Source organism: Balaenoptera acutorostrata, chromosome 10, assembly GCF_949987535.1.
Source record: "Balaenoptera acutorostrata chromosome 10, mBalAcu1.1, whole genome shotgun sequence".
In the NCBI taxonomy this organism is placed as follows: Eukaryota; Metazoa; Chordata; class Mammalia; order Artiodactyla; family Balaenopteridae; genus Balaenoptera; species Balaenoptera acutorostrata.
Genome location: NC_080073.1, coordinates 65,089,737 through 65,102,775, shown reverse-complemented (window position 1 = coordinate 65,102,775; position 13,039 = coordinate 65,089,737). Strand labels below are relative to the sequence as shown.

General features: G+C 33.3%; 1 protein-coding gene across 2 annotated transcripts in view; it reads left to right on the top strand.

Moving 5' to 3' along the window:
* Positions 1-13,039, top strand: part of TINAG (tubulointerstitial nephritis antigen) — an 86,589-nt gene that overhangs the window by 22,865 nt on the left and 50,685 nt on the right. For both annotated transcript variants that reach the window (XM_028167686.2, XM_007186946.2), the window contains exons 5-8: positions 2,508-2,631; positions 6,204-6,354; positions 8,649-8,829; positions 10,343-10,388. In XM_028167686.2, coding sequence (XP_028023487.1) covers positions 2,508-2,631; positions 6,204-6,354; positions 8,649-8,829; positions 10,343-10,388 — 502 coding nt within the window. The remainder of the gene's footprint in view (positions 1-2,507; positions 2,632-6,203; positions 6,355-8,648; positions 8,830-10,342; positions 10,389-13,039) is intronic.

Sequence of the window (13,039 nt, the reverse complement as noted above, 5' to 3'; positions counted from 1 at the left end):
CTGTGGTGTTTACTTTTATTTATAAGCCCTCAAAAACACTCTTACTTTATAGGAGAATGAAATAATTATGGAGTAATAAGATGTAAAATTTGCCCTGAGTTTATTATATCAGATCATCTGGTATCATAAGGTAAATAAAATTGCAAGGTAATATGTGCTTATTGGGCCTCAAATCCTATGGGTTTATTTTTAGGAAACACAATATTAATTAATTGGTAAAAATCATGACACATCCAACAGGTGAGCTTCATGAATTGATCTGGTTTAGTGGGTTGGTAAATATGTTTTCAATGAATACGGCATTTTGCCTGTTGTTTCTCTATTGCCTTATCTTATGGAGAAGGGTTATCCATTCATAGATTTTTATTTTTAAATGATAAATCATAAGAAAAAAAATCATGCTGTTATTATAATTTAACTTAATGTGCCTTTGGGGGGAAAATGATATTTTAAAGTGATGAAATCTACCAGCTAGATATGTATCTCCTTATTATTATCAGATATTTATGGAATACCTCCATGTGCCAGCTAGATATGTATCTCCTCATTATTATCAGATATTTATGGAATACCTCCATGTGCAAAGTTCTCTGGTCGACTTTGGAATGGGGACGTCAGATTCTGAATAGCTTAATCCTGATGAGGTCTGTCTGAAGTCATATTTATATCTTTACTGTTTCCACAGAGCAGAAGGGAAATATCCTAGTTCTGCTATTAAATTAGAATTATAAAGTGATAAATTAAAATAATAGTGACACTCTAGCTATTTTTCTGGAACATGAGGCAACTTAATACTATAAATTCCTAAAAGCACACTGATTAACCAATAATAATACAATGGGAAAGTATGAGTAATGTATAGGGTATGTGTATCTCAGTCCCAGGTAGAAAGGCTCCTTTGGAGAATTGGTCTATGTGTCTGAAACTATCTACTCAGAGCAGTAAATTTATTCTGCTCCAATTCTATGGTCAATCTGATGGCACAGGAATCTAAAATCACCTGAATTTCTAGGATTTCTATAATACCATTCTTTAAGTTATCATGTAGATACTCTACCATGATCTGCTTAAATATCTGGCACTTTTCTTCCATCACCTAAATAGCAGTGTTTTTAGTAATGAAACTCAGGATTTAATCACTTTCTTATCAGATGATAATAGCTTTTTGAATCAAAACTGAACTCTTTCATAGAAATTCAAATTTATAAATATTTTGGATGGATATCTTTTCAAGCAGAAGTGTACATTTTAAATTTTCCTTTAGTCTCTCAAGCTGTTTTATACTTGTCAGAAGTAATTTTGCAGGGCAAGATATTGGATCAGTAGCCTGACTTGTTCAATGAACAATCATAAAAATTTTCAGTAGACATTTTACTTCTGTTTCAAAGTATCCATTTATTTCTTATAAAGTGGCTATATGATGAATGAAACACAGTGTTAAGAAATCTAATACCTGGGTCTGGTCCCAGGGGTATTTCTTACTTAAGTGAGAGGACTTAGTATGTCATTTACCTTTTAGAGGTTTGTTTCCTCATTCGTAAAATAGAGTGAATAATATTTGCCCTGATTATATCACATAAAGCTATTGAGAAAATAAAACACTTTTATAACGTTAAAGTACTCTCAAAAATTATGTGTGTGTGTGAATGTATGTGTGTGTGAATGTATGTGTATGCATAAGTGATAGAAAATTAATAAACACATTCTTATTTTGTGGAATACTGATTATTTATGGAAGTGAAATTTATTACTCTTTAGGAGTTTGAAAGAAAAAAACAGGGTATAGGGCTTTAGGCTTTCTTTGAGTGACATGAACAGAGCAAGGTCCATACGTTTAATTTGCCTTCTTGGAAAGAGAGCAGATGAAACTGACTGTCAGGACCTAACATAGACTCTGAAGACATGTTGGCATTCATTGTACGTTTGGCATTACATGTTTTCTGAAGTTCTTTTTATTCTTCAAGGATTTTATAGCTATCCATCAATTTATCCCAGTTTTGTTTCCCAATAGCTGGTACAAAATTGGAGTTTCTTGGGGCTCCAAGTGAGTTAATGCATATTTGTCACAAATGCATTATTTCCAAGTTAATTTCACATCCGAAGTGCACACACTCTCCAATGTAGGAGGGATATAAAAGTAAACATTGTTTGTGAGGCCAAATTTAAATAACATCATGTGGTCTTCCACAGGGATGACCAAAACTCTGATTCAAGATGACAGAAACAATGGCTGAAATTATTGCATCATACGGTACCACATTCTATGTTTGTTCTTACAATTTTGTACTATATATATTGTGATTCCCCACATTGAATTGCCATTTTTAAACATAGAGTGAAATAGATATCTTACACAAATAACCCTTTTCAGGGATGCCATTCAGAAAATTGAATGTACAAAATAAAAAACAGTGACAAACATTGTAAAAGGGCATGGTGTTTTCTTATAATGTTTTTTGGAATATATTTGAAAAACGCTGACACCTCTGCCTCTATTTCTTCTTTAGGCTTCTTTACCTGAAACAACTGATCTTCCAGAATTCTTTATTTCTTCTTACAAATGGCCTGGATGGACCCATGGCCCATTGGATCAAAAAAATTGTGCTGCATCCTGGGCTTTTTCCACTGCAAGTAATAAAATCATTTTAATTTTTTCCTTATAAATCTCCCTTTGACTCTAGATCTTGGCATAGTAATTAAAAGGGTTTTTAATTTAGAACAGTTAAATATTAACATTTGGTCAATTTAAAATCTTACTCTGGCCAGAGAAAGCAGCCTGAAAATGATATAAAAATAAGTTTTTACTCTGAAAATTGGCTTTTATTTTTAGCATCTAATTTTAAATAGAGAGTAGATCAAAAGAACAAAAAAAAAAAGTTACCAAAATTTATTTGTTGTTTGAGAGTTAAGGCCAGATAATAAGAAGAGTATAAATTTCCTCTTTACCCATAGTACTATTTGTAATCCTAATATGCATATCACACAGACATATAATTCTTATATTCTTTTTTCTTGATAAGATCTGCAAGAATATATTTAATTATTAAACTAATAGATTTGATGTAAAGTAAGAATTCAGAACTAATAATAATGGATTAAATGGGTTTTATCTCATTTTAGATAAAAGTGAACATGTAGATTCTGACTCTAAAGTGATATAATTGATCTTCTAATAAGAGTACTTTCCAAATTAGGGTTGCTCTTACTTCAACTGTGTGAAGAATACAGAAAGTTTCTGTTGCAGAAACTTTCATATATTTTCACAAGTCCAGTAAATCGATATTCAGGTTAATCCCAAGATTTGGTCTCCAAATTATCCTCAAAAGCGTGTCGGTTGTATTACAGCAATTAAGCCTAATATGACATTGATTGTCTACTATCAAAGATCAGTTTCATAAAACTGTGGTCTAGGCTTAAAAATAATTCCAAAAGAGTGCTCAAAAACAGACTAAGTACTGAAAGCATCATGAAATAAGTTCATAAGATCTGAAGGGTGGCACTCCTTGGCACAGAGGAGTGCTGATCCTTTGTCTAAATATCATCACTTCATAGTATGAGCTAGTTCGTTCTAGAAAAGATGCATTTGGCTGAACTCACCTCTGGAGCATCTCCATCTGTTACCTCTACACTAATGCCTATTCCCCCAGCATAAACGTTCTCTTGACCTCTTTGAGCCCTATTCTAGTTGGGTGGGGACAGATTTAATCAGATAAATCATTTGTCATTTTATGTTCATGTGGTTAATGTATTACACCTCCTAGGGGATATATAAGAATTTTACTTTAAGTTAGACCAGTATTTCTGAACATGTCTTAGGAAAGACATTGGTGGTAAAATACTGAGAGTAATTTACTAGGCTGATTTGGCCTGTGTACTCTAGTATCCCCAGGTCACAGCCCCATAGATGGCCTCAGCACAGGGCTAAGTCTGGATTTGTCTCTCTACATAACAGATGACACAGTTTTATATCCTGTGTATTCAATACATCAAATCAGGCTGATGCTATTTTTCTTTCTTTTTTTTTAGTGTATTAAGTAAAGAAAATAATATTCTAGGGTCTCTTAAAGACCTAGAAAATTATGTCAGGAAGTTGTAGTTAAAATAAGAAAAGTCCTTCAAAGAAGCTAAAAACTATAAAATGGGATAAATACAATTAAAAATATACACACATATAAAAATATTGTTATGCAGCCAAATAAAATTCAAGCAAGATGTCAGAAGTTAAGAGGTGAAGGAGTTTGAAATGGTGAGGGCAATACATACTGCAGAGCAAACTTGGAGACAGAATAAAATAATCAGGGAAAATAATAGTGTGAATCTCAGAGGTAAAGCCCAATGAGTTTTCAGAGAGAGAGTGGAAAGCAATTTGCTGAACTGAGTCATTCTTAAATCTTCTGACCTTTTCCAAGTATTTCAAGTGAATTTGTATTAAACCTTCACTGAGATTCAGAAATGTCTGTAAAAAAGCAACGTATTGAAGATCATCAGAATTTAAACCCTCATCCTTTAGTTGAAATCTACAGATTCATGGGACTGGAAGGGATGTTAGAGGTCTCCTTTTACAAGCCTTTGGTTTTGTAAAAGAGGCACAAAGAGGGGAAGTGACCTACCCAAAGTGAAAGGCGAGAAGTCTCAGAAGTGATCCCAGAAGCCAGGCTTCTGACTCCTTCAGTTATTTGTGAAAGTCTTTTCTGAACCAAGAATAGTTACACTAACATTTAAAAAATATACTTGATTCTGAACCCTTGTACTGAAAGTTGAAGCATCGAAGAATTTCTATTTTCTTTTATGAAACAGGGAATTATTTTCTTGAGACTAAGAGAGATGGTGGTATAATGGCATTTGCTCCTATGAAATGTATCTAGCACAAAATAGATGGGAATTGAGAAGGAAGTAGGAGGATATAGATTCAACACAAACTGAGTGTCTAAAATGTGCCAGCAATTACACTACAGAATTGTACATATGCTGTCGTTACATAAAAACCATGTATATGCAGAAATACGTATGTAAAGGAATTATTTTAAAATGAATTATTTTAGAATAATTCTAAACTAGCATCTTGAGGGGTTTCAGTACACAGATAATTTTGATGAATGAAAACAATAACTTCTGAGAAAAGTGCATAGATAGAAGGAAGGTTATGACTTTGTTGCCTTTCATAAAAAGTAAGAGATTAAGAACAAGACTATATCAGGTCTCCAACAACAACAAAAAATCTGTACCAGAATATCACTGACTCCAATTTTCCTGTGATCTCGACACACATATTATCATGGTAGCATGATCAAAATGCTCACATAGTAGTTTTCTGCTACTGGTTGATTAGTTTCCCTAGTCTATTATTCTATGAGGTCTGTATGATGACTTTTTTGGTTTTTGTTCATTGTTGCAATTTCTACTGCTTAGTCCAATGCCTGTCACCTAGTAGTTGGTCAACAAATGTGTGTTGGGGAAAGGAACAAACTGATTAACAAAAACCATGCTAGGGAATTATTTAAACAAATAGAAGGTTCAATCACAAAAGGTATATATATACATATATATATGTATATATATATATAAAACAAGGTGAATTCCACGCCTACTAAGATAAGATTAGGATCATAATGTTCAAGAAAATTGTAAGCATAAAAATGTGCTATGTAGCTTTTTGATAGTTTATAATGTAGATTCATGTTAGTCTCAATTAGTTTAAAAACCAAAGATTTAATTTATTCCAATACATCAGATTAACATGGATGAATTTCCAATTAATATTTCTATGATCAGTTTTTCTGATTTCCTGAGTTTAGTTACATTCACTTCAAAAATATATTTTAAGCCATGATTATATATAACACTGTTTTAGGTACAGGAGATATAAATGTAAGATATGGCTCGTGCCCTCAAGGAGTTTCACTTGGCAAATTTCTTAATGAAAAATTCAGAAGTATATAGAACATGAAAGGAACAAGGAACTAGAGAAGTCTTTGAAGTTGGTAAGACAATGAAGCAATGGCAAAACTGGACAAAAACTGTAACTGAAATGATGACACAGTTGAACTTGTTGGAATACACAGATATATTCATCACATTTGGCCTTGATTTTTAGTTACATTAAGTTTCCAAGACTAGTTTAATATTCAAACAAAAAGCACTATGTAAATTCTTGGCAATACCATGTGTCACTTGACTCTTAATCAATATTCTCTTTGAAACAGGTGTAGCAGCTGACCGCATAGCGATTCAGTCCAAAGGTCAATACACAGCCAACCTATCCCCTCAGAATTTGATCTCTTGCTGTGCCAAGAACCGCCATGGATGCAACAGTGGAAGCATCGATAGGGCTTGGTGGTACCTGAGAAAACGTGGGTAAATAGCTGCCCAACACACGTCTCTAGGATTCTTAAGATTGTGGCTTAGGTTAGAATAAGAAAACATATATATTAAGAGTTTTCAAAAAAATTTACAAATATATATGCTACATCTATATAAACACATGGATTATATTTAAATATATACTATATTTGGTATCTATTGAGATTATAAGCTATTGGAAACGATGGTTTGAAGAATGTATACATTTCTAGCTAAATTAATGAAGAGTCAAGTAAGCACTGTCTTCTTGTGGCTCTGACCCAAATTGTTCTACTGAGCTGCCACGGAGGGAGGAGAGTAGTTGATATTGTTGATACCTCTGTTGAGAACTTTAGTTCCCCAGGTAGATGAATAGATAATCCCAGGTAAAAGTTAGGTTAAGAGTCAGAGGAATAACATAAAGATGTCCTATATAGTTGCCACAACTCATGAACATCATTGTCACCATCCATCCCATCTGATGAGAAGAGACAGGTTACATTTCTTTATGCTCATGTAGTCTGATACCCACACAGCATCCTCGTGTCACCTATAAGAACTAATCTACTTAAAAGCTGAGTTATCTGTCTAAGGAAACTGCAGTTGGTAACTAGTAGTAAACGTATGTGCTGCCCCTGTGTTCTTTCCTGCTCCACTGAGTGACCTGGGTCTGCTACAGAGAAGTTAAGTGCTATGAGAGAGTGGGTGTTAGGAATTTTATATAAAGTTCTTTAAATTTTTTCTCTTATGTTTTGCCTAATAAGATGGTGCTTAGAATGGACAACTTGGGCTACTACCTTCCTGGTGCAGTAGTGCTTGGTTGGCCTCTGTTTTGTACTATAATAAAAATTAAAGCCTTTTAAGAGCTTAAAAATATAACTTAACATGAGAGTCAATGAAATCTTATTGTATTAGTCTGCTCAGGTTAACATAACAAAATGTCATAGACTGTGTGGCCTGAACAACAGGCACTTGTTTCCCACAGTTCTGGAGACTGAGAAGTCCAAGACTGGGGTGTTAGTCAGTTCAGTTCCTGGTGAGAACCCTCCTCCTGGCTTGTCTTCTCGTCATGTCGTCACCTGGCAGAGAGAGAGATTTAGTGTTTTTTCCTGTTATAAGGGCACTGATCCCAGCATGAGGGCCCCACCCTCATGACTTCATTTAAAGCTAATTTTCTCCCAAATACCCCCATCTCCTGATACCATCACATGGCGGTTAGGGCTTCAACACATGAATTTGGGCTGACACACTTCAATCCATAGTCCTCATTATCCCCAAGTTGAGACCTTTTTTGGAAATGGTTTTTTTTCCATCATGCTCCTTTGCTCAGATTCTCTTACTTTGTTGAACACTATTGAATTTTCTTGAGGCAATTCTACCAGATAATTCCATGGCCAGCTCAACATTGACTATCCATGAAATCAATTCCGTTGTTTTATTTTCCTTACTACCTGCTTCTATATTCAATGAATTATGTTAGATTTGGATCCAAATAATTTGTACTTTTCAATGTTCAATTTCAAAATCAGAAATCAAAATTATTTTGTTGTTTTTATAATGTATATATCTGATAACTTTCTACCTTATTAACTTTAATACTATATTAGTATATACAATTCCTTCCAAAGTATCATGAACTACAGACACATAATAATTGAAGTCTTATGAGAAGGTATCTATAACTTAATAAAAATGTAAAAAAAACCCGTTAATTCTAAAACTTACATAATTTATCAGAATATTCCATCTGAGTATGATAAAGTTCATTCTCTTTCACATTAAATTTGGCTCTTCTACATGATAATTATAGATGCAGACTTAAGGAGTCCTTCCCCTATTAATATTACCACAGATTTAATTGATGAACTATTTTCATCTTTGGAAAATTCTATTCAGTAGATAAATTTATTTATTAGAATGGATTTGAGCAAGATTTTAGAATATTAAAAAAATGATATAAATGAACTTATTTATAAAACAGAAACAGACTCACAGACTTAGAGAAGGAACTTATGGTTACTGGAGGAAAGGGGTACAGGGGAGGGATAGATTGGGAGTTTGAGATTGACATGTACACACTGCTATATTTAAAATAAAATGCCTTTACATGAAAAAAAAAATTATAATGAAGGAATAGGAATGGGATGGGGAATAGTTATATGATTGAACGACTATGTTCAATGTCATTAAACTTACATGTACATAGCCAGAATAATTTACAAATGTTTTATTCAGTAAAATTGCATATAGATAGGTAATTATGGCATTTTCCTAAGTATTACTTTTACATCTTTGCTTATTCCTCATAGACTGGTATCCCATGCATGCTATCCACTTTTCAAGGATCAAAATGCTACCAATAATGGCTGCGCCATGACAAGTAGGTCTGATAGGCGGGGAAAGCGACATGCCACCAAGCCCTGTCCCAACAGCGTCGAGAAATCCAATAGGATCTACCAATGTTCTCCTCCATACAGGGTCTCTTCCAATGTAAGTCTGAATCGCAAGAATTAGCAAAGATTAACTTTCTCGAAAATATATACTACTGTTATTAAAACTATTTAAAAACTAGTATATTCTAAAATAATGCTATGCTTTCAGGTATAATTTTTGATATTCTTAAGATGTCTATTAAAGACCTCCAATTTGGGTATAATTTTTGATCTTCGTAATATTAGCAGTCCAAATGATTGCCTTAAATTCAAAAATGCACATGGATATAGAGTTTTATAATTATATATATATATATATATATATATATATATATATATATATATAAATACTTGACAGATAAAAGCTACAGCAAAACCTTTTTCACTGACTTTTTTGTGATAGTAGCTCATTTTATCAATCCTTTGCCTTACTCCACAGAATAATTGAAGTGGACACAGTCATAATGGAAAAAAGATTCTCTTGGATTCCAGCTTGTCATGTTAAAAGCCTAGGAAAATTGTACTCCATTGTATCAGTGTCACCCAGACATTCTCATTTTCAGAATATTTGAAACTTCAATGGATTCCAGATACCTGTAGAATACACTTTGGCATTCTTACCATGACATACAGGGCTTCATGATTTGGTTCTGACCTACTGCTTTCACAGACTCATTTCCGACCAGGTTCTAACGCATCCCCCCACCTGCCCATAATGCTCCTGACAAATTGACCTGCTGTCTGCTCCCCAGATGCACCATGACCTTCATGCTTCTCTACTTAGCCAGGTGATGATTCCTCTCACCCAAATGGTTATCCCACCTACTTCCATGTCAAGGAAGTAGGTCAAAACTTCATCTTCTTTGAGAAGTTTTTTCTTGACTCCTAGGCAGAGCCAATGTCCCTTTCTTGTTTGCATCCATGGCATTTTGTGCTTGTCTCTGTAATAAAACTTAGTATATCATAATGCAATTAGTTTTGTTAGTGCCTGTCTATTCCACCAAAATGCAAATATCTTCAGGACAGATGCAAGGTCAATATTTGTTTCTGTCCTAGTTTCTTGTCTTTACTCTGATCAATGCATTCACATTTATATGAATAAATGAATGAATGACCTGCCTCTTTCCTAAGGGTTGCATTACACAGGGGACAACAACAGAGAAATATTTGTATACTAAAACTGAGGAACCTCACTAAACAATCTTCTGGGATTGCTTTTGTGATCCTAAGAATGGAGATGACACTAATCTCTACTGATAAAACAGAGTTTTAACTGAATTATTTTTCCTTTGTGACCATAAAAATCTTTGTATTTTTCTTCATTCCAAAATTATTGTCAGTGGTAAGAGTCAATGAAACGTGTGTGTGTCTTGTCTTTAGCAACTTCATCAATGTGGCAATTCACATGTGAATATTTCAAAAGATAATTAAGAGTAAATTGCAAGCGGTCAAGGCACACTGGGTTACATAATTCCTAAACTGATTGTACAGCACCTAACATTACACACCAAACAGTAAGTTTAGTGTGCTCTGATAACAGTAATTGTGCTCACTGATATTTTTCCTTCCAGGAAACTGAGATAATGAAAGAAATCATGCAAAATGGACCAGTTCAAGGTAAGCTTGGATGAAGTATGGTTGTGTCTTATTTATTCCTTTAATAAACAACATTATTACATTTTAGCTCCTGTATAAAGAGCTTAATAAGTGATAGAAATTTTTTACTTTTAGATTATTCTTAAGGATTCAGTGGTTGTAAGACCAAGGTAATTATAGGAGATACACTCACCTAATAACCTAATTAGCTGACCTTTTATTTGAAGAAGATAGACTCATTCATAAATTGAATTCTTAAACAAATGTTAATGACACATTGGATGAAAGTCTGCTAAGTGTATCCAAAGAGATCATGGATCCAAAAGACATTCGAACAGGAAATACTAACTGATAGAGTTCATTTAATTGTTTACTTATATTTAGGACTCATACATAGTGTTAGAAATTTTCTCACTTCGGTTTAAATGGATTAGGTAATGGATTGAAAAAAAAGTCAAGGTTTAGCAGTAGAAACAAAATGGACACTTTACTTTTTCTATAAACTCAAAAGAAATCAAATAAGCCAGTATAATTTTTGTGTTTTATAACATGCTTTCTATTTTGATCAATTTTGTAAATGTGTTATGTATAGTAAACTAACAGTAAATAAGGAAAAATATACCGACTTTCTGTCCATTGATTTTGATATGAAGATATTATTTCTGATACATAGTTCCTCTGCTTACCTATTTGATTTTGCACCAATGGCATGAATAAAAATAGGTTCACAGTGTATATTTTCTATGCTAAACATTGCCTTGAAATGCTTGGAAAAAACAAAACCAGTGAGGCCTAAAATAGAAATTCAGGGTGTGAATACTGAAAGGCCCATAATATATTCTCAATGCAGTGGAATTGATAAAAAAATAAATTAAAGAATTTGGTTAAACATAACAAAATTAAATTGAAAACATCTGATATATACCCAAGGAACTATTGGCCAATATGTATTTTTATTTTTCTGAATGCTGGCCTAATTAGTATTGGTTCAACATTTGCAGGAACCACAGATTTTAAAACTGTGCTGGAAGGATTTTTATTGATCTTTATCATCACTTAACATTTATTGGGAAACCAAAGCTTACTCTAACCATGCCCTGAATTTAACTTTTAAAATCCTGGGACAATACACAAAACCTGAAACAAATAAAGAGAATTTTTTTCCTCCTTACAGTTGTGTAATTTTTGAAGGCTGGTAAAATAGTGGGGGAATTCATGTGTAATTTAAATATATGCTTCGTTAAGTGGAGTTTGTGTGACAAATTTGAAGGAACACAGGCATTTGAAGTCAAGGCTGAATTTGAAATTCCAGTTTTGACGTTTGCAACTTAAATGACTTTGGTCAAGTTATTTAAACCTCTCTGAATCTACAATCGTTATATTACTGTTTCAAGTTTCTCTCTCTCTCTTTCTTTTAATCAGTCAAAAGAAACTTGCATCATAATGATTTAAAATTGAGAACACCTTAGGTTTATTTTATGGTCAAATATGTAAGTGTTCATGAATTTTACATAATGAATCAAAAATAAAGAAATAAAATTTGTAAATAATAATGTTGAAATTCAGATTATTCAACATCTATGTAACAAATGTTTGTTGAGAACCTTCCTCCTGCCAGCCTGAGCCAGGAACATGAGATAGAGCTCACCATCTTACCCTCAGGTGTGTCATAATTCTGTGTAATAAGTTTGCTGCTATTCTCCAAAAGTATAATTGCACTACAGTAGTTTATGTACTTATATGTTGATGGGTTCATCAAGTCTATTTTGGTGTCAGCAAGTCAAGGAAGGATCCATCTTCAAGTTAATTGTCATGGTGTCTCACTCATGTTCCTTTCGTTGACAGTGGTATTTTTCCACATTGAAGAGTATATTTTATTCACAGTGCTTAGAATTGAGAAAAGCTAATGGAGTCAATGATTCTATGGAAGAGAAAACCACTAGCAATATTTCACACTTTTATAAATGCTGGTTGCCTCCTCTTGCTGTCAATGCAATGTGGTTGTCTACATATTGTTGCCTGGGCTAATGTACAGGGCTTTCTCCCGCTTGGTACAAAAGAATGTAAAAGGCAATAGAATTCTGAATAAATAATACTGTGTGCATTCTTCTGAAATCTATAGAATTAAAAATAAATTTAGGTGCTGTAAAGAGAACAAAAGAAAAGATCTGCATAGAGTACAGTTATATAAATTCTTGAAATCCTATGGGAAGGTGTTTTAAAGTAAATAAAGAAGATTTAACCTCTTTTGAGCATATTTAGACAGCAACAGAAAAGGCATGAAACATTAAAAAATGAAATAAAAAGTGGAATCAAAAGTAATATTTGACTTTGGAAGAGAAGCTTCATTTTAGGATCTATCAAAAATTATTTCTTATTTTATTTAAAATGCACATCAAAATAAGACAAGCATTGTGCACAGTTTTCAAGGTATACTTAACTAGCCCAACTAAAAATATTTTCAATTCTAGTCTTTGAAAGGAGAAGTTTAAAGTGTTCACCCTGAATTGCCCAAGCCCCTCAATAAAACAGCACACAATACAGAAAAGAAATAATCTAGGTGAGGGAAGGAAGGAGAGTTTAATAAAGTATAAGCTCTTCCTTTCTAAATAATACATGATTGGCTTAGTTCTTCAGAGCTGGAAGGATGCAATCTTGTCAGAGTATTCTCT